This window comes from Meriones unguiculatus, chromosome 2 (genome assembly GCF_030254825.1).
Source record: "Meriones unguiculatus strain TT.TT164.6M chromosome 2, Bangor_MerUng_6.1, whole genome shotgun sequence".
NCBI classification, from domain to species: Eukaryota; Metazoa; Chordata; class Mammalia; order Rodentia; family Muridae; genus Meriones; species Meriones unguiculatus.
The window spans coordinates 35,919,557-35,942,460 of NC_083350.1; the positions used below are offsets into that span (position 1 = coordinate 35,919,557).

The window sequence follows — 22,904 nt, forward strand, 5'->3', positions numbered from 1 at the left end:
GAAGAAGATGGGAAAAACAGATCAGGGCTATGAGACCAGCTTGAAGCCCATGCCACGCTTCATCGGGCAGAGAAATCTAGCCATCTTGATTTTCTTTCTTCAGTATTCAGTAGGAAATTGTCCAGCATGTTGGTCTGACTCCTCTGCTCTAGGACCACTGTCATGGGATCTTCAAAACTAGTAAGTCCATGATTTCTTAGTCATGGGAATTAGGAAAGAAGGACTAGACAGTTCTCAGAGTAATAAAAAATAAAGAAATAAAGGCTAGAGAAATTAGAACACAATAAAAGATCACTCCAGTTTAATAACAGTTCAAATTGCTCTTATTTCCTTAAACTATTCAATTTATAAACCATATCTGGCTAAAGACTGCTGTCCGGAGACTGTGGTTGGGGGCTTTGAGCATGCTTGAAATTCAAATTGCCCCCAGAAAAGACCACCTCCTATTCCTTACAGGTTGACGTGTAAGATGTAACAGGCAGTCACATCTGTCCTGCTTTAGTGGCAGGGCACGCACCGTGTCCCCTTGTCCAACTGGCCACCCTCATAAGAATTCCCACCCAACGCTGCTCATGGTGAGAGCCCAAGTTACAGACCAGGAATGTGAACCTTATAAACTGACAATACCTGGGTTCGTGCTTGTTTAGGATGACTGCAGTTGGGGACAGGAGCCTGATAGAGAACCAGACAGGACTGAGCACTTCCCAGAACCACGAATGCCTATCTAGTCGCTTCAGAACCTAATCCCCTCCCCCCACATACACACATACACACACACTTATAATCAAGTATGCCTTCAACAAAATCCCACTGCATCTGCAGAGCACATACACTTAGCAAGGGCTCCAGTGTTTAATTATTGCTAAAGTCATTTGGGGTTTTTGACACAGATTCTATTTTAGTAAGATAAACTCAGCATAACCCACCGTTGCCAAAAACGAATTCCTAAGGTGGATGACTAAAATAAACCAGCAATAAACATTGGCGGTTGGAATGGGAATTATATCTCTGTAATGTAGACACAGCATTAATGACTCATTTTAAGTAACAGTCTCTCCCAGGGATTACTGGGATGAGGGATCAGAGAGGTAAAAAAGTCCATCACTCTTAGGCCATAGGACTGAGGAGGATTAAGAACCAACCAGGCAAGGATGTTGTTAGGTCTACTTTGCCAAAAGAGACACAGCCCTGGAGTCCAAAACGAGATCGACTTGAACACAAGTAAGGCTTTGAGAGAAACCTTCCTTGGGGCTGAGCTGGCTGCCTCTGGGAACAGTTTTCTCATCTCTTTGAAGATGCAATGTCCCCAGTCCACCTACTTCACCTTACACGACACCAGTTACCTTGTCCTCATTGGGTGCTGCCATGTTCCTTTGTTGCTTGGAATTAGTGGGTACATTTGGGCCACCTTTCATGTTCAGGTTCGAATTTGGAATTTTTGATCCACTAGGTTGAGATTTACAACTTCTCTGGTGTACAGGTAGGCGGTCCAGGGCAAAGGTCCGGCCACAATTTGGGCAAGGCACAAGCGCGGCTCGACCCGGTCCCTCTTGGCTGGGCTGTCCGGTCGGAAGGGGTTGAGGCTTCTGGGGCAGTGGCCGACGCAGCTCTCCAGGAAGCCGGTCATTCTCAATTTTCCACTTTTCCAAGCATTTGGGTTCATGGATAGGAAGAGACAGAGTGCCAAATTCCCTACCACAAATGTAACAGATGAGAGTCCTTGGTCGGACCGGAGTGCCGCTAGAAGCTTTCTTGAGACCAGTAGGAGCATCAGGAACATCCATGTCTGATGTTCTCCTACCCTTTGGCTTGCAGCTTCGCTGGTGAACCAGGAGACGATCTGGCAAGAATGTGCGGCCGCAATAGTCACAAGCCAGCAGCTGAGCCTGCGCGCTCTGAAATGCCTCCTCATTGGCTGCCTGAAGGCTGTAGGACTCGCTGCCACCAACGGGCTGCGGTTTGGAGGGTTCTGGCCTCCTCAGGTGCTTGGGTAGTTTGCTGTTCTCAATGCGCCACTTCTCCAAGCACTGGGGCTCATGAATGGCGATTGACTGGGACCCAAATTCCCGGCCACAGATGTAGCATATCCGGAACCCTGGCCTGCGCGCCGGAATCACAGGGGGTCTAGGCTGGTTTTCTGACATAATTCTACTTGAGCGTTTTGATAGTATCACTGTTCCGGGTCTCCTTTTCTGAGTTTTGGCCTTTAAGTTTTCCGTCAGATCGCCACACTGTGTTTCCAGCGGAACGGTTGAGTGGGAGCCACTAGGCAGGACCTCTTGATGGATAAGGAAGGTGGGTTCCTTGGAGTGCTGAGACTGGCTGGCAATCCTTTCATTTCCTCTTTCCATGAACAGAGGAGGCTTTCCCTAGCGCTTGCTGGAGCTCAGGCCACACTGCTTCCGGGTTGCTGCTTAGCGCGAAGGTTAGAGATGCGGCCTGTTCTGGGCTTCCACATTGTTGCCAGTGCTCGGGTCAGTGACTCAGAGATTCACTGTAGGGCAGCGGTCTGGAATGCTGGAAAGTCCCCCATTAAGCCTCAGATGTCTCCCAAGATCTGTAAAGAACAGGACACATAAATCAATAGGTTACTACACACACAGACAGACACACACACCCACACACAGGCACACACGCATGCGCGCACACACACACACACACACACACCCCTTACATAAAAGACAGTATTTTAAAACTGGGCATGTAGTCTCTTTGGCTAGCTTAGAAAACAGTACATTAGAAATATTCAAGAAACAAATGTGTATAATTCGTTTAGAAACTGAAATTAGCAGAGTAGAAGTATGCACAAAGAAGGCTGAAAATGGCGTCTCATAGACGTGGGTGACGCAAACTAACAGGGTGAGTGAGGAAAACTACAAAAGTTAAAGGAATCAAGAGACCCCACAACTGTTGTGACCCCACAAGCTCCCTTCCTTCAGATTCTTAACCCTTCAGTGCCGTAGACCTCTTTGATAACTGAAAACATCAGGCTTCTCGGAATGTTTTGTTTTTTTTTTTTTAACAGCAAATAATTTTTTAACACTAAAGATAAAACAAATTCTGTTGAAATGTGTCAAATATTTGAGGCGACAGTCCCCATAGAGACGTAAAGCATCAGAGGCTTCTTGAATATTCGTGGATTTGAAGTGAAGAGCCTGGATGAGATCGCTGCATACTTTCCTTGGGATGAAGATGCTCAAGCGTCACCTGATGCTCTTTTCCTGCACATCATATGTATTTTGTTTTATACATGTATGTTTGCCAACCAGTTTTTGTAAAGAGAGGGAGAGACAGGGACATAGTCGCTGGTTTTCTCAAACAAAGTAGGAGAAACACCTGATAGGCTAATGAGTCTCATCATGGGAAGAAGCATAAGGTGTTATTATCTTGGGGGAAAATCATGAGTAAATTTTACTGTGAGTTAACCACCTAATTCGAAACAAGATTGTTTTCAGAAATCTGGGGTCCTCTTTCATTTCCTGGGTCACCAAGTCAGGCTTGGATCTCGAAAGCAGCCATTTAAATCCCAGATCTGAGGCTTTAGCACACGTCAGCAAACACATGAGCTCAGACTGGTAATATAAAAACCCCAGGTGTAAGGTTTATAAGGCACAAAAAGAACTGTGAGAGCTGAGCTCCTGTATTGTGGTGCCAAGAAAAGCCTGAATCTTTGTAGTTTAGAGGATCAGCTCAGGTCTGGCACAGAGAAGGGGGTGATTCTTCATTCTGACAGCTCCTGAGACAGTGGTGCTAAAACGTGGCAACAAAAGAATGTGTTGGCCCAAACAGAGTGGCCAGCACAGAAAATGAAACTCAGAAAAATGGATTATTTGCTCAGTACCATTAGCAGAGACCGTTGGACTCTGGAACACACTGAGCACATTTTTCAGCATGTAGCATGTGGGTAAAAGTGCCCAGAGCCACTGACCACTCTGACCTAGTTATCCATTTCCCCTGATAGCAGAAAGTTACAGACACTGAAAATAGTGAGAGATTAGGAAACTCAATACGATAAATAGGCTCCCTTCTTTTAAACTTATTTAAGTCTGTCTGTCTCTTTTTCTGTACCTCTCTTCCCCATACATTTGTACGCACGCACATGCACACACACATACACACACACACAAGTCAATAGTAGAATACTGAGAAAGTGCCATGAACTACAACAACCCCTTTATCCCTGTTCTCATGAGGTTACAGACTAACTTTAGTGAGTGCCAAGTGTGGGCCAAACGCTGAACTAGCTGTCATGTACAGAATTCGGATAATTCTGATACGGTTAATTCTGAGGCCAGATACTATTATCCCACTTTACAAACAAGCTGCAACTCAGAAAAGACAAGCGAGTTTCCCGAGACAGTTTCTAAATGACAGAACCAGGGTTCTATTCCAGTTCTCACTGGCTCCACCGTGCACCCCTTTCCATTATTCACTCAGCCGGAATTCCATGGAGCTTCTTCCTCTCTGTTTCCATCCCTGTTTTAATGCTCTATTTCTATGCCTCCTGGGCAGGCGATTAAGCTCTCTCCACCCTCTGTGCTCTCTTTGGGAGGGTCAAAGGGAGGTGGGAGGAGAGAGCGCAGATGGAAAAAACAGAACAGGGAGACAAATTCTCCCAAAGACAGCGATGTTCCTTAAGAGATAGGATTTTTTTTTTTCCGGCAAACATGGCTTGTTAAATCTTTCTTCTGATTGAAGTGCAACACGTCCTACCAGCCTCCTCAGGCTCAACTGGGCAGAGGAAGTGCAGCGTGTGGGGTAGAGGCTTGTGAGAAATGACCTGTTTGATCTGTCTTTACAAAAGACCATGAAGACTACCCAGTGAAGCCAAATGCCTGTTGTTCTGCCTCTCACTGCCGTTCTGCCCCTGGCTGCTTCGCCAACCATCCTTACTGTTTGAGAATGCCTGTGCGTTGCAAACACAGTCTCTGCAGCAAAGCACAATGAAGCGCCTGAAGGTTCCTGTTTTTAATAACTTTCCCTCTCCTGCAGACATTCCTTACCACAAGTGAAGGTATGAAAGTAAAGAGGAAGAGGTACCTGGAAGTGAGTGAAATGAGGGGGAGCCTAGGAACAGTGCATACCATGCCTGCCACTGTCTCTGCCAACGCAGTGTGCCAGCGCAAGGATGGTTGGTTGTTTGACACTGTAAGTTGGTCATAAAAGCGAAAATGCTAGAAGCACCCAATACATATTCTTAATTTATGTAAAGAAGTTGGCCTGTCACCCAGACACATCATGAAACAATGTTGTTAGCACATACGGAGAAGCACTTTGCAAAGCCAGCCAGCTCTACCCAAGCATTTATGGACATGTGCCTGAATTAGGCACATCTTAACCGTATTTGCAAATTGAACATTTAAGCAATGCCTTGGAGTGATCACATTTTTTAAATCAAGATTTTGCCTTTTATTTCTATTCCCTTTAGGGTTCATGAGAAGGGAGAAACAAACACAAATTTGAATGTAATGACTGTGGGAATCAAGAGTCCATTTCTACTTTAGCCGATGTTCTTTAAAAGAAAAGCTATAGAACGCAACCAAAAATGTGATCAAGTCTTCTAGAACTATTTTAATCCTTCAAAATAAATATAATTATCACATGAGACAACCCTTTTTTTTTGTAAATATAGAACTCAAGTTCTTCAAATGGAACAAAAATATAAGAAAAAGTTGAAATTCATCCTTAATAAGCACAATTCAAGGGCAAAGAAGGTTTGTTGTGTCTTTGGCTCTGTTCAGCAGCCTCCATTCTCTTTAGCATCTTCTGTGACTACAGTCTCCTAATGTACTTGCTGGTCTTTCTTACCTGTGAAATCTTGCTTTTCAAAGGGAGCAAAAATAGTCACTTACAGAGAGGCTTGTGGAAGGTGAGGTAACATCCCTTCCAGATTTTGATGGCGGTAGCTTGTTACTTACCAAAAGCCATACTGCCCAACTCCACTGGTTTATGCAGCCCTAATTTTAGCTGAGCAGGCTTTTCAGCTAAAAGCCTGTGAGTTCATTTGCAGTTAGTTAGTGGGTAACTGATGGGACTTGGAAGATTTTTTTTTTTCTTTTCAGACAGGTTTTCAGCACGTATCACAGACTTGCTGTAAACCCGTGATCTCTTGCCTCCACTTTCCAAGTGCTAGGATTACAGGCACTGTTGTTAAGGAAATCCATATAATGTCTGGAAGCCTGGCAGCCATCTTGAATAGTGTGGAAGCCAAGCAGCCATCTTGACTAGCTTATAGCCATGTTACAGTTGATATGACTGTGCACAGACATGAATGAACTTGAGTCTCTGTTAAGTTTAAAGCTTACTACATGAGCTCTCGAACACTTTTCTTAGAATTTATTTGCATAAGACAAATGTCTATTTGTATATTTTATAGGTTTCTCACTTATGAAACCCTAATGGTAATTGAGATCATATTTGTAATTTCAAAATGGTCATTGCACAAAATAAATTTTTATTATGTAAGTGACGGGAAGCACTTAGCTATAAATGGAAGATGTATATCACCCTGCTCCTCCACCCCATCAAGACTCACAAAATCCTGTGAAAGAGGGGCAGAAAAATGTATGAACTGGAGATTAGAGAGGAGTACTGTGAACTGCTGTCCTCTGGACATGGAGTGGCTGTTGCATATGTATCATAGCAGCTGTGGTTACATATACAAGAGCAAGTCAGAAAAAATTCCAGCATGGAAGAGGGAGGGAATACTGAGGCCCCATTTTAGCTGAGAGACTGTTGGCAGTTGAGGGAGGGAGAGTCACTTTTCTTTAGAAGTGTGACTCCTGATAGGTTGCCCATGCCTCTGATCGATGACCTCACATCCATGTGCATTTAGGCAGTACTAATTGGATTCAGATGGCTAAAATAATGATGATAATGAGGAGGAGGAGGAGGACAGAAAGTTGGAAGGGAAATGTACTTGAGGTCCCAAGGGAATTGGAGCAGTAGAGTCCAGGTGGAAATTACCAAGATACAGTTTTACATGTGTGAAATTTTCACATAGTAAATAACACTATTTAAAATGAGTTCTAGTGCTGTTCTTTCAAATTTCAAAATCTTTTTAATAAGATAATCCAAGGGATAGGATTCCCTTGTTCAGCGCAAAGATAACTTACTAACATATATAATTTTTCCTGAAAAATCAGATGTGAAGTTACTCTAAACTATAAATATCAAATCAATGGTTATTTCTAAAAATTAATTCATACAACTTCATTTCCTAGAGATATTTTTCTAGAAAATTGTTTAATGACATTCTTCTTCAAGTAAACAAAAGCTTACTTTTCCCATGAACTTCTTAAAGAAGTAGGAGGGATGATTATTGGGCTCTTTATTGACTTAGTGTCTGCTCTCCCATCCTCTCTTCTCCACTCTGCTCCTGATGCTTTTTCTGAGACTGCACAGCCCACAGGAACTCCATGCTGTGATCTGCAGTTGTGCCAATCAAAGAAGAACACCAGGTTGAGGTGGTCGAGGAAGAGCCAACATGTTCATTGTTGACTGTTGGGAACAAGCAAAAGAAACTACCATTTCATTTCCAGATTCCATTTAATCATAGGGAGAAACTAAGTTCAAGGTCCCAGGCCTTAGTGGAGCTGGGGGCTCCTCAATAGCTGAACAGCTTCTGTTGTAAGGAGACAGTTGTCTGAGTCCAGCCATCTGAGGAAAAACTTGTGAGGAGACAATTGTCTGAATCCAGCCATTTCAAAGACAACTTCTCCATCTTGCTTGCAGGGTCAAACTAAGCTCATGTTCTCAGGCCCAGGGCCCAACTCTTATTCTGATTGATGGAAACTTCCTTGCTCAAACCCTTATGTCAAAAAATGATTGGACAATGCTACAGCCCATTCTTACCCCCATTGCTTTCTGCATTCTTTAAATATGCTGTACAACATTCCCTTGGCATAGCAGTGCAGGTCCTGAGTCTGTTTTTGAGGTCATGATCGACCAGTGCTGGCTTGGTTACAGTAAATTTTTGTCTTCTGCATTGACCTGGTATTTGAGTTATGTTGGATTTAAGTTGGATTTAAGTTGCCCCTACAACACTGATAGCTTCTTGTCTGCTTGTGATGGCCATGAGCATCACTCCAGCAGCTCTTTACCCAACAGTAGCTCACTTCTCTTGTATAACAGCAGAGGAATCCCATTTTGTTCTTATAATCCTTGGGGGGACCTACTGACCTCCACTGGACATCATCTGCAGCCAGTTAGGCACTTTCTCCTGGGAGATCTGATTCTTGTCTCTTCAGGTGACTCTTGTTGTAATTCGGGCTTGTTCCCTGTCACCGTCCGGCCTTGGGAATGGAGCTGCCTCCCTTACCTTGTTCAGTTTCACTGTTAGTTACTTAGGCAACAGCTTTGCTCCTACTCAATAGCACTTTATTCCCTCTATTCAAATAACTTACAGTTTTTGCTTGCTGATAGATATAGACAGATTCGTAGGAATTTTTTAAAATCTGTGATATTTGAGCTTCATATCATTTTACTACTGCGATAAGTACAAAGGCAAAGGAACTCTTTCACAACATGTTAGAAAAGTGGGTGCTTACCTCAGCAATAAAACTCCCTTAGAACTCTGAGAATGTGGGTTTGTAACTTTAGCAAAATAATGTTATGAACTACAAAATGTCAATTCTCTACTTCTTACTGATTTAACTAAACTTGTCATTTTAAGCCTAGCTATGGTTTTTGCATAACTCTCTTTCTCTGCTGGTTATCCAGTCTCTCCATAAGACTATGTAGAGAAATCAGAATATCCCTCTCAGAGAGTAAGGATCAACAGAAGGGCCGATGGGAGCCCAGTGGCTCACGCTCTTCTAGAAAGAACTAGGAAAATGAGTGTCTGTGGTCCTCAGTAAATCTGAGGTGAACAGACAAAGATCCTATGAGAACAGCTGGCAATGGGTCTGCATGACTTGAAAACTATAAGAATCGTACTGGAGAAGTAAAAATAGAAATCCCTGGGGGGAAAAGCCATGTAGTCAGAGGCATGGCTTTAAGGGAATGTGAGCATTTCCCATCTGGACCTTAATTGCTAATTTAAATAATCCCCTTCCTCATTTTTTTCTTCACTATGAAGATATTTAACCCATAAGTTCTTTTACTTTCATTCACTTTAATGCTAAGTGTGGACACAATAGTCAGTGGTATTTTAAAAGCACAGGGAAAGGAGAGAAATGGATGTTTTATGCCTCTAAGTAGAGCCTTCTACATGAGCATTTTATGTTGTTAAGGCTCATAATATCACCCCATGTAAGCTAGTATTAGACTCAGCCTGTATTTTCCACTCTATATTGAGTATCCAAATCACGGGGTATAAATTCACAAATGCCAAGCAGGTATGACCACGTAGTTGTCACACTGATATGTGGTAGAGAAATAACTATGGAGACCGCCAATAAAAGCATACAAGAAGCCTGTATTGTGTAGAAATGAAAAGGGTGAGAAAGGAGAAATGAAAGAGAAGAAAAGGGTGGAGGGGGAGGACTCAGGCTACTAGGGACTACTCACAGGAGTCCGACTATCCTAGCTTGTTTTCTCTTGCTGTGATAAAACACTGACCAAAAGCGCTCAGAGAGGAAAACGTTAACTTGGCTTAAAGTTACAGCCTATTATCATCAAGAGAAGGAAGGGCAGGAACTCAAGGCAGGAAGCTGGAAGCAGGAACCCGTAGGCAGGAACCGAAACAAACCCTTGGAGAAATTGTGGCTTTGGGTTCCCCCCACCCCCCCAATCACTTGGCTCAGCTTGTTTTCTCATACAACCCAGCGGTGACACTACCCACAGTGAGCTTGGCCCTTCCATCAATCGAGAAAATGTTTCACAGGGCCATCTGATAGAGGCATTTTCTAAATTGAGGTTTTCTAAATCAAGCTGACAGTAACAACTGCAACCACAAACTAACCAGCACATTCACATACTGGGTTTTCTCATCTTTCAGAAAATTCTGTCCCAAGTACTGGCTCAGAAGCAAAATACAACCCACATGCCCACAGTCTTTGTAGTATTCAAGGTGCTGAGACTGAATTAATTGCCACTACATTTAAATTCAGAGATATCAACATGAACAGTGGCTTGCATTAACTTGACGTAGTGGAAGATCTAGCCTAAAGCGCCTGCATTCCTCTCACACAACCAGTATGAGCCAAAGCCCAGTGAAAGCCATAGGTTACATAGCCAACATTTTCAACCCATTCACTTCGCTAATTTATAGTTGAGGCTTCACCCTAGGGCCACTTGAGTCTGTACCATTGCTTGTGAAACTCGCTTGAAACTGACCCTTTCCCACAGTTTTCCTCTTAATTGGATATTTGAAAACCACTTCAAGGATTTGCAAACGCCAACTCTTCAGAAACTGAGGATCCAGTGGAAGATATGTTATCTTTTCTGAAAGATATGACTGCTGAAGTCACAGCAGACTTACTGCCAAATGTTTAGAAGAAAATCTTGCAAGGGAGAGTGAAGATGAAATGCATGGTTTGAGGTGGGAAGGGAAGATCTGAGGAGAAAACAATCAATGCCACGAGTAGAAATCTTCCTAAGTTGTTGGAGGGTCAGAATGATGACACATGCAATTCCAAAAAGAAAGGGAAAAGGACCTTGTATGTAGAAAAACCCATAAGAAGGACAGTAGAAAGAGGAACAATAGCGGGGAAAAAAGTTTTTCATGGTGTCATCTGGCTAATTTGAAGTCATTTGCATATTTAATTATCAATCCATGTAATTTGAGCTATTCTATAGAAGCCAAAGGAACTTGCTTTACCGGTCAGTGTTTTTCCTTGTGTGGGATGTTAGATGTCTTCTTTCTAAAGAACCAGTCAATGAAAAAATCAAATAATCTACTAACAATAAAGGCAATTTTGGGGTTTTCAGGGCTTGTTCTGGAAATCCCTCACTGGAGATGACTACCAAGTTATTTTGTCAGGAAGTGAGTATAAATTAGATTGAGCTAAAAATGTGGAAGAGCGGGACATAGAATTCCTTCTCAACCTAGAATGAAATCTCTTTAATTTATCAAGTGTCTAAAATTGATTACTATTAAAAAAGGAGAAATAAATACTCAGATTTTAGCATGCAGACTTTTAAAAGAATTTCAAGTCTATGCGTGTTTCACTAGCATCATCACATGAGATGTTGTAACTCTCTTGATTCATTATCCCCTCCGTACAGTAGTTTTGGGATAGGCTGCCAAGCCATGGGTGACAGTATTTATAGTGTAGATACTGTACTAGCATGTCCGGGTAAGAACAAACACAATGCACAGGGCCGCCTTGGCTAGGGTAGATTGGCAAGAGAGAGGTAGCTGTCACTATGTCCTAGAGGGACCTTTCTAGCCATACCTCCCACTGACCTAGTAACAGACCCAGTATTGTGCCTTAACTCTATCTACCCCCTGCCAGGGGTCAGAGTCTCCCAGAGCCTGGCTAACTCTTGAACTGATCATTAACACCATTCATTTCAGACCTCAGCGCTGTTAATAATGCTCTCTTTACCCAAAGCTCTATCTGAAGAGAGTCCTTGGCAAGGAAGTCAAAGCAGACCAGGACCCATGGGCAGGCTGGCTTTCTACTGTGTCAATCAATGAATGAGGCTCTATTTTATGATTTACTCACTGACAGGCAAGGAGTCTGCAGACTTGATAGCTTACTTACACCTACAAGCTAAACACCGTTTCTCACTGTGGGCTTTTATTGCTGTGGACTATGATAGTCCTGTGCAAAGCTATTGTCATTCTGTTTGTTGTCACCAAATCTTGTGAAGACACTCTTTCACAGACCTTATGGTTAGACCTCACTGAAGACTCAGAATCCTCTGTAACACATCTTTTCCTTTCTCGGGAAAACTTGCACAGGATACCCTCAGCTGATGAAAGCCATTAAAATTTATCTCCAGCTCTCTGTGAGGAAGTTTCTCCCTGTCTGTGCCCCACAAGCCAAGCAAAGCTTGAAATGTAGTGACAGCCCTTTATTTTAAAACCGCACAGCTTACGGCTTAGATACCTGTGGTTTACAATGTACTGAAAGCCTCCTGCCCCTCTATGTTGAATTACTATCCAATGCCACGGACGTCAGAGTATCTGCTCTGTTTCCTTGTAGTAAAGAAAAGGAAGGCCTATGTGTATATTTTCAGTCACACAGGAGGTGGCAAAGGCTGAGGTATTTTTCCTATTTTGTGTTTTCAACTGGCCTTTTTTTTTTCTACCTTTCATGGTCCATGTCACCCCACATCATTCTTTGCACCATCTCTCTCTACATCTGGGATAACACAGTGCAATAAAGGCAGAATTGAGAAATGAATGTAGAATGAGGCATCCTAAAGTTGACTCTATGGCTTACCATAATGTGGCTGGAATGATAACAGCAATGTTAAATGTTTCCAAGGAGAAATATATCACTGAAGTGTTAAGCTGATTATAACATACAGAAAGCAGATAATTGTATATTAGGAGTGATGGGCTCTTTCCAATCACAAACATGAAGAGTTTTGCCTGTCCCCAAACTGCAGAGAGAAAAGAAATTAGAAGCACAAAAAGAGCTCAATAAATACTTGTTGACTTTAACGACAGGCCAAGACATTTGGGTCACCTCTGGAATCTGGAGAGAGTGGCAAACAGATTCTCTCTAAGGGGTTTTGAAAAGAATGTGACCTTTTAACAACTCAGCTTGTGTCCAATGAGGTCCTTGCTGAACCTCTAACATAGAACTGTCTCTAATGAATTTGTAATTTTTTTAAGCCATTGATTTTGTGGTAACTTGCAATGCATAACAAGAAATGAAATCATCTTGAAAAGATAAAATCAGTTTTGTGAATGCAGCAGCCTCCTGCAGAAAGGTCATTCTGCCAGTCTTGTCCACACTTTGTCTGAGAATTTTAAGTAAGTCACGGTCCAGTAAGCAAGCTCATTTCCACAGGTAACAAGTCCATGCCTTGGTTGTCTTGAATGATCTATAACAAATTTCACTCTGTAACAGCAGGTGAACAAACATACAACATTGTACAGTGACTCCTGGTGTCACCTTTTAGTTTGGTGATAATCCCAAACCATGGTTAATGACAATTTACCCCAACTGTGGTCAGTATGGCCTTCCTGGTTCATACTCATTGAACTCTTTCTTCTCTGACTACATTATTTGTTTTGCATCGCATATTTACATCAGAGAGAAAAATTGACTTAAATGCACACTGCTTTTGGCCAGTTCCTGGCATTTCTTACTACATGTGTACCATGAGTAACAGAGTCTCCTTTCTTCCTGAAACCATGTTGTCAGCACTACAAGCAGACTTCTCTAGGGATCGCAAGTAGGTGCCTGGACCTTGCATATTTGGAAGAATCATAAAGTGCTTTGAGTCTGATCTGGAAATGCATTCCTGTTTTGTGGTGTCATCCATTCTCTGTATGGAGTTGTGGAATAATGTAGATCCTCTAATTTTCTGTCTCCTGGTGTTGCCTTTTTGTGTAACCCCCTAACATGGCAGAAGACGCTCATGGGCATTCCTGTTGCCCGGCTCAGACTCGACGCGTGAACTGCACGAACACTAGCAAACCATAGCTGAAAACTGTAGTGTGCTGTACAAGGGTACGAGAGGACTGGAGGTTTCTGCTTGTGGTGCTCAGGAAAAAAAGTCTTTCATTTTAATACGTGAGAGGTTATTTTATTCTAAAGCGGATCATACCTGAAGCTTCTCTAAAGCTAGAAAAGGGTCATACAAAGAAGTGCTTGCTGTTAACATGATGTACCCATTACAAGACCTGGTGTCTCCTGCTGCTTTCCTGCTGCGTACTCTCATTCAGGAAGAAAGATACGGACGGTTAATCAGAGCTTGTTGCTTAAGCCTGGGTGGATGGTTCATTTCTGTTTCTCATCATGCCTGCAGATCCCAGTTGTGGCCATATGGTTTGCTGTGTGCCAAGTTTCCTCTCTGTGTGGGACAGAACTGAATATTCCCATATACTGAGGGAATTTCCACTGGCCATGCTTCATGGTATGTTCTTTTCATGTAACAGTCCTTTAAAATGTATCTTCTTGGCCAGATATGAAAAATTACATTAACTCTTTAGGTATGATGATGGCATTGTAATTACATTCTAATTATAATTTTTGTTAAGATAATTATAGAGTCAGTATAGTTGAAAGAAACAATATGAAGATGCCTTGTGCATTTGTTCACTTCCCTTCAGCTTGCAAAACTACAGTATTATGTCTGACCAGAGAAACAGATATAAATAAGATCCAGAATATCCATTTCATTTGTTTGTGTCTGTGCGTGACTTAAGCTCCGTATAAGTTTACTGCATGAAGAAGTATCCACCTCTATCACAGACAAGGTACCAAATGGTTCCAACACTGTAAAAATCCTGACTTGCTATTTTTACCCTTACTTATCTTCTTTATATTATTTCCCTCAAATCCCCATCCCAGTAACCACAAATCTGTCTTTCATTATGAAAATGTCATCATTTCAAACTATTACATGAATGAACTTAGACAATATATAGACTTGTTTTCACTTAGCATAATTTCCTGAAGATTCAACCGTGCTGTATATTTCAATAATCTGCATCTTTTAATTGATAAATAATGTAGGATTTTATGTAGGTAACATACTTTGCTTCACTGTTGAAGAGTATTTTGGATGGTTATAGTTTTGTTATGCTCATTCCCATGACAAAAGACATTGAATTAGCTTTTGAAGGATGAATGGAAGTCAGGTGATAGTGTAAGTAAAGATAAGTTTAGTCGATGAAGCAGCAGCATAGGCAAAGATAAAAGTATCCAAAACATGACATTCTAACAAAATGCTAGGGTCTGGCCTATAGGGAGGGCGGGTTTCTGTATGATATGTATGAAATGTTTAAGGGTGTGTATATGCATACTGGGAGATAAGTCAGGAGTAGATGAATGAGTGTGGAATTAAGTGTGAGTGGGTGAATGTGTGGACGGATACCGTTGATGGGAATGTGTACGTGGAGTTATGAGAGTACAGATAAGTGTGAAAATGTGTGTGTGCGTAGGTAGCTAGGTAGGCATGGATAAGGGGGCCTCTGGAGGTACGGATGTGTAGATAGATGTGAACCTTTAGTTGCTGTGAACTGCTTGAGGTAATTTGTACTGCTGTGAGTCGAAACACATATGAATTAAGTGAGTATGTAAATGGGCTTGTGTAGATGAGTTCCGTGGGTGGTATGAGACAAGTGAGAGACAGAGAGAGAGCAAAAGAGAGAGAGGTAGGGCTTGGGGAGGGGGAATGCTGGGAGGCTGAGAAGTATGGATGAAGTAAGAAGCAAAGTTATGAAAATCGATTTAACTAACTAAGCTATATTGGAAACAAAGGAACTGGCTTACAGTTAATATCAGGAATTTTGATCCCCCTCTAAAGAATAGAAATAATACACAGATTTTCCTATAATGCATGTCACATTAGATTGAAAAAAAGCATACATTATGAAATCTAAAGATCTTCAGCCTCTAACTCTTAGGAACCAGGTAAATCATGTTTTCAGCTTCTTAAAAAGATGTATTACACTTTCGTCTAAAAGCAAACTTTCAGCAGGAAAAGAGATTGGCATAATTAACGAAAATAAAATTTATACCCAACTACTGGGACTTCTGTGCTCCTTCCAGTACTGAAACCATGTGTGGTACCCATTTAAATTGGGTCATCCTGTGTCACTAAGAGCTTACGAATGCCTAAATGTTTTTTTTTTGCTAAAATCTTGACAAACCCTTCTGAATTGTTCTTCTGTAGTGTTTTGATTTATTTACACAGAACTTAAATTAAGAGAAATCATTTTCAATGATATATTTTGTTAGGAAACCAAGATAGTTTTCCATCTACTTTTATGTTGGGTATCTTCCTCTGTCGTCTTCCATCTGAGTTTTTGAGACAGGGCCCCTCACTGAATCTGGAGCTTTCTGTTTGTGCTAGACTGTCCTGTTGGCAAGTTCTGGGATCTGTCTGTCTCTCCTCCTACTCCTAATGCTGGGGTTACAGGCAAAATCTTCCACATTTTTAAATGGACGCTGGAGACTCTAACTCCTGTCCTTACACTTGCACAATGAGCATTTGCCTACTGAGTCATCTCTCTTGGCTGTCAGTTCGTAGTTGTAATTGAATTGTCACCATTAATAGGGGGAAAGTAGAGAGCCAAGCAAATCGTTGAAATATATTGGTAATGTCAAAATTTCTAAGCAAAAGCAGGAAAAGTACTTTACCAAAGTATCAGAACTGCTTCTCTAGTGTCCAGAGTTTTTATTGTTGTTATTGTCTCTCTATTTGTTTTGTTTTACTGCCTCTGCATAAGCTTGGACTTAGGCTCACAGCCTAGCTCCAAAAGTCCTATCAGCTGTGGAATTTTGAGTGAAGTTCTTAACGGCCCTGGACCCATTTTTTTTCCTGTTTTGTAGGATGTAAAAATCACCTGCCAGAGTTGTTATGAAGATCAAATGCAAGATAAAGTGCTGGCAGATGTCAGGACTGATATGTATCGTGATTGTTATTACAATGCTTTCAAATGCCATCTTCACATCTTTATACATAATGCAGCAGACCGGAAAATGTAATTAGTAACATTTCTGAAATTATTCTCCTTTTGATTAAAATATCCCCAAAAGTTCCCAAGTTTTCATTCTCCACCTAACTCAAACCACATTTTATTTAGATTCAACTGAAAGACATTTCTGCCACAGTCCTGGAAATATTGAGAAATAGGACTGTGTTTTCTAACCTCATCCAAACCATATGGAACGTTGCAATCCTGTTTGCCATCCCCACTCTCTTTTCTAAGGATGCTTATTCCATCCCCCAGCCAGCTGGTCCTAGGTGGCCATGTTCCCTGGCATTGCAGCTGACTGGCACAGCGCTGGGCACTGGACACGGGTTGGCTGGCAGCACTTGGCTGCGAACTGGCCTTTTCCAATCCCTTCTTACGAGATGGCTCAGGGTGGTCTCCAGTTCTGCTCGTAGTTTTAAAATAGTTCAAGCAACAGACTTGAACGAAAACGGAGTTGAAAACCCAGTGTTGGGCAATGCATGATTTATGGTTTGTCCAGCAACACTGAGACTCGCTTTTTAGCCTTCTGAAAGCGATGAGCAAAGGCCAAGGAATTATTTTGAATTCTAGAGCTGAGAACAGAGCCTCCTGTGCTCAGTCTAAGAATTCCCCTAGAACAGGTGTTCTGTGTGCTTTTGAGCCGAGCCTGGTGGTAGAATCCTCTGTGCCTTCCTGTGCTTGCACCCTGACGAGACGTGTCCCATCATCTGGGGACACTTGGGGCAAGTGAGAAGAACCTGGAACTGAGCTTAGGGACTAATTCATTTCATCCAGCATCCTGCCTCAGGTAGTGGAGTTTAGAGCAGTTATCTGTAGCATAGCTTCTGTGTTCTCCTCACCATTACCGCTGTATTGCTGTGTTCGGTGTTTGGTACTGCCCAGCGCGTCCACTAAAGAATTCATAGTCTAATTGTTACAATCTGGTTACTTTGATCTGTATCTGTGGGGATCGTTTGTCGGTGTAAATAAAGAAAATCCTACATCAGTCACTTAGGGAAACAGACTATATCTTTTGCATCAAAGCAGAAAGTCTGGAGATAATCAGAAGCTAAACAACGCCAAGGCCACAAGCTTTTATTCTCAGGGTTGCACAAGCTGTGCTTTTGCTATGTTGCTGAGATTACTCACTCTGCTCTCTTTGTGCACAGGAGATGGACCAGTCCTAGTAACTTCAGTCCTATGTGTAACCCAGCTCTTCACCTGAGTTCCGTGTGACAGGATGTGGCTCCTCAGCTCTCAGGTGAAATTTCCGGAATCACAGCAGCCAAGGTTCACAAAACATGGAGCACAGCACCAAGAATGTCTGTGTCTTCCTTCGTTGTCCATCAACAAGGCCATACTCCGTTAAGTGACAAGTATAGAAAAATTCATCCTCAGATGCCTAGAGAGGACTCTCCATGTTTTGAGAAATAATGGTGGAATTTCCCATGTGGAGGTACAGACTGTATGTAGTTAACCAGGCCCTCGATCGCTCTGTGAGCTCTGCAGTGTCTTCTGTGTGTATTCAGTCATTGTCTCTTACAAATGTCTACTTTAGCTTTCTTTTAAAGGTTGCAGACTGCTTTTGATTTCCTTGTTCACAGCTTTGTGAGCCCTGTTTTCTAATTTTTGTAATTCTATGTGTGGCATGAGTGCATGTGGGTTTGCATGTATGTGGGCTCACATGTGTACACACACGGGGGCTAGTTAGATGATGTTGGATGCCTTCCTTGATCATTCTGCATTTTATTTCCTGAGCCTAGCACTTACCAATACAGCTACTCCGGGCTAGCCTGCTGAGCCCAGGGCAGTGTGTCTCTCTTATGCTCTGAGAGCTGGGGTTGTGGGTGGGCTACCACACCCTCCGAGTATTCTTGTTCTGTATGTGGTCTCTGGGGGTCTGAACTGTAGTCCTCATGCTAGTGGGGCAAGTACTTCCTCCACCGAACCATCTTTCCTGCCCCAAACTTCCATACTACTTGGAGGAAAAGGCAGAGAGTCTGGGGAAACATCTCAAGAGGCTATGGAGTCAGTCTTTGAGAAGAAACACAGAGGATTATCCTCTAAATGCCCTGTGAAGGATGACACACTTTTAAGCTGCAAATCTTGATTCCTTTTAGTTAACCGTAAAGTTCCAGCTACAAAATTAATAATAAAATTAATCTGGTCATATTAGAGATAACCAAATTGTAAGCACACCACACCACCACCCATTTTATGTAGGCAGGGAATGGATAGTGTCCATAAGTAACTTTAATTTAAAACAGCACTTTCTATTCACCATAAGTCTCTGTTGGAAAACTTTATTTGGGAATATCTTATCATCCATTCATGCCCCAATAGTTAAGATAATTAAATTCCATTTGATATTGTGTTTTACATAGGAAAGGCTAACTGATGAGAAAAATGTGGTTTTGATTTTGGCTTTGCTGAATCGCATGTGGTTTCATATGGAAGATGGCTAACTTGGAAATAAACAGATAATGCAATCCAAGATTTATCTGATTGTAACATTGCATAATCACCTAATATTTCTGAGGGGGAAAAATGCCATGAACCAAATCAAATAGTACATTAACTTTTTATTACATAGTTTATGACTATCCTTTGACTATATGTATATTTCTATGCTTTAATGAATATACATGACTAGCAATGAGCTAGAGGCTTATTATTTATATTTCTTCTCATTTCATTGAGTTCTCTACTGTTAAACTGCCCCTCTCAGAGCTCTTCAACTGCTAACACACAATACAAACAATACACACACGTGCATATGTATACCTCCTTCTCTACATGCCTTTGGGTAAGGAAATGTATTAATAATAAACCTAACCTTTGTCTAACAATTATTCCAGGATGCCTTCTTATCCAACAATTGATATGCTGTGTTGTAACTAGGTCACAGGGTACTAACAAGGACAGCTGTTGGCTGAAACCTGAAATCTGGGGCTCTGCCAAATTGCTTATTTCTTCTATCTCTAGATTGCTGCCTCTCGTTTATTTCTCTGTTCATATCATAAGCTGTTCTTTTGACAAGTCTTTTAACTTGGGATAAGATGTTCTCCCTTGCCCTACCTCTCCAGCTAGAGTCCCAATCTGACCTCGGTTTGCATGTGAGATTCAGGGCCAATGAGCACAGGAAGAAAGGTAAAAGGGATCAACAAACTAAAAACATTAGCAGCTTTTCTTCCCTGTGGGATCATCTGCTAAATTCACAAGAAAGAGAGTCACTCCTTTTTGTGTGGTCCAATTTTTTTTTCCTTCTTATGAATTTGGGTGTGTTGCCTTTCTCAAATGATTTTACATCTACATTCTTCCTACCCACCTGATTTTGGACACCTTGTGATGTTGCATTAAATCACAGAAAACATTTCTACAGTTAACACTTGCATGTCCAGTTATTGCTTTTGAATGTTTGCCAGTGCACAGAATACCACTGCCAGACAGGTTCCTAACCAGTCATGCCGTGTGTCAGCTTTGGCGTTGAAGGACCACGTTCACCTTGATTCCTCCGAGTCATTTAGACTCTCCTTGCAACTATATCTGTGCACTGGGTTCTGGTTGTACTTTGCAGAGATGTTTACAGATGTCCCACCATTCCCAAAACAGAACTCAAACTCTTGACCACACGGGTCCTCTGTAATCTGGGAAGCCCTCTTTCAGGTCTCTATCTTGGTTCCCTTTTTCCTTTCTCTGTACAGTGCTTCACTCATTCTGCCTCAAATGTCTCAAACAAGCCAGTCTGGTTTGTTGTTGTTGTTGTTGTTTGTTTGTTTGTTTGTTTGTTTTGTTCTGTTTTTTTTTTCCTTCAATTGATGGGGTGGGGGCTGAAATGTAGCTTTGGGTGAGAACTTCTCCTGCCTAAAATCTCCTCCCAGTTCTTTGACTGGTTTTCTGATTCCTCTCTTCCACTTCTCTCTGCAAGTGTTATCAACCCAGAGAGGCCTGTCCCGGCTGCTCCTTCTCCAGGAACTGTTGTCACTTTCTTTCAAACACAGAGCCACGTGGACACACACCGGCACGCACCGGCATGCACCGGCACGCACCGGCACGCACCGGCACGCACCGGCACACACCGGCACATGCACATCCACATCCATCCCTGTCCTGCAGCCACCGCCACCAGCTCTGCTCAGGGATGTCACAGGGTGTTTTCTGAACTGCATTTACACCATGTGGTTTTGTTTGGGGTTTTTGGTTTGAATGTGCGGTATCCATTTCCTTCACTTGGACATAAACTCCCAGGCACTGGGGACTCATTTGCTCTCCACAGTTGGACTGACAGCACCTGGCCTATTGCCAGGCTCATAGTAGGTGCTAACAAAACACACCCTGTGTTGAATGAAATGGGCTTTATTTTCCGTTACATTTTCAACAGAACTCAAGGTTATTATTTAAATAGAAAAGTGGGGAATGGATAAGGACTTTTAGAAATGAAGATTTTTCGTGGCTTTTTCTTTGTAGGTCTTAGGAATACTTCCACATTTAAATCTTGTTAATTCCTCTTCATAATATATATAGAGAGGCATCACTATTCTATTTAGCCTGGGATATGCAACTATAGTTAGTCCAAGAAAAATATATCCCGAGGCAGAGACTCTGCATTCAATGAGGCAGTACACTTGAGAGCACAGTCATTCAGGAAATGATGGCTGACCAGAATGGATGCTGCAGCCGACAGCCCCTGGGATGACAATGAGAGGGACACCACGCTGGCCTTATGACACCTAGTCCGCATGTGCCAGGGGCACTGCACGTTTATGCAGAATCTGAAAATGAATGTTTGGGTTTCCTAACTACAGATTATTTATCCACAATCCTTTTTATACATCAGCATTATGAGTACTTAGGAATCCCAAACTTATTTCTCCCCAAAAGTCATTTCTCTTCTGAGGAGATCACAGAGTACTTGGTCCTCAGTGGAAGGACAAACTTTCTAAATTAATGTGTGACTTGGAAAAGATAACTCACCAGAATTACTCAAACATTTGGACAACTAGAGACTATTGGCCAGATTTGGCCAGCTGCCCACCTCGTTTGATAAATATTTATTGGAAAATGGTCATGTTTATTCTTTTACATATTTGGCTTCGATTGCATTTGTCTTATAATGGTAGAGTATATGGCCTCTATGAAGCTAAATTGTTTTACTACTTGTACACACACGAGAAAAATGTGTAGTCCCCGCATGAGAACATTCAAATGAGACTTGATTTAAAGGCAAAGGGTCTGCGGTGGAGAGATGGCTCGGCAGTTAAAAGCACTTGAGCTCTTGCAAAGGACCTACGTTCAGTTCCCAGTCCCCACCCACACTGTGACTACAGCCATCTGTAATTCTAGTTCCAGAAGATCTAACGCCCTCTTCTGGCCTCTGTAGGCACTGCATGCATATGGCGTATTGAATGAGCATGCTGTCAAAACACACATGCTTAAAACACATTTTGAAAAATGAGTTATTAATTATTATCCAATTATCAATCAGTGTAAATTTTAAAATAATACTCAAAACACAACCAGATTCCTATCAACTTTTGTTTGTGCCCAACTCTGTCCAGGATCCTCTTGGTCTTTTCTCAAATAAATATTTGGCTTCATTGTACCCCGCACATAAAATTTACAGTTTATCACCGTGTTTAACCCATTAGCAAAGTACCTCTTTCTACCTTCCCTCTGCTGCTGCTATTGCCGCTTAGAGAACACCTCCCCTTGTTTTTGATACAGTGGAGGACCATCGCTGCTCCTCCAGGGGAGGTGTTCCGGAACTGTGTACATCCTTCACTGTTCTCAAATTTCCATCAGAGACAGCTGTATGGGATTCAAGTTCTGAAACAACCAGGAAAAACCAACTAACGTAACTTATAGTTTTCATTTTCAAGCTCAAAATGGCTATTTATGACAGAGGCTTCTGAACAAAAAGAATACTCTCGTCTTTTTCTCTGTCTGGAAAAGTTCGCTTAATACAGTAGATAATGTGTTAGTGAGAATTAATAAATTAAATATTTTAAAATGAAATTTTCTGGTATTAAGATTTGTGAATAAATTTATCACCTATGTTTGGTTATTGCCTAGGAAGCTATGCAGATAACACTCAAGGAAGAGGGCTCCGTCTCATTCAAGTTTTATGAATGGGCAATGGCAAGTGGTCACAAAAGGTTCAGTCCCATGGACCAGCTTCAATTATTTGTTTCCATACTATAGGTCAATAAAGGTTGGCTTATTAAAATTAAAAGTTCTAATAAAGATAGACAACAAGTGCATGAAGTAGATTTGAGAGATATGTAGTCAGCTCTGGTTGGTGCGTTTTTTGACAAAACTGCCAAGATGACTCAATGAAGCAAGGAAACCTCTCTAACACAGGGCAGTGGGAGGA

General features: G+C 41.9%; 1 protein-coding gene across 2 annotated transcripts in view; it reads right to left on the reverse strand.

Annotated features, from left to right (window-relative positions):
• Positions 1 to 22,904, reverse strand: part of Znf475 (zinc finger protein 475) — a 49,407-nt gene that overhangs the window by 22,189 nt on the left and 4,314 nt on the right. For both annotated transcript variants that reach the window (XM_060377276.1, XM_060377277.1), the window contains exon 2: positions 1,344 to 2,557. In XM_060377276.1, coding sequence (XP_060233259.1) covers positions 1,344 to 2,351 — 1,008 coding nt within the window. In that variant the 5' untranslated portion in view covers positions 2,352 to 2,557. The remainder of the gene's footprint in view (positions 1 to 1,343; positions 2,558 to 22,904) is intronic.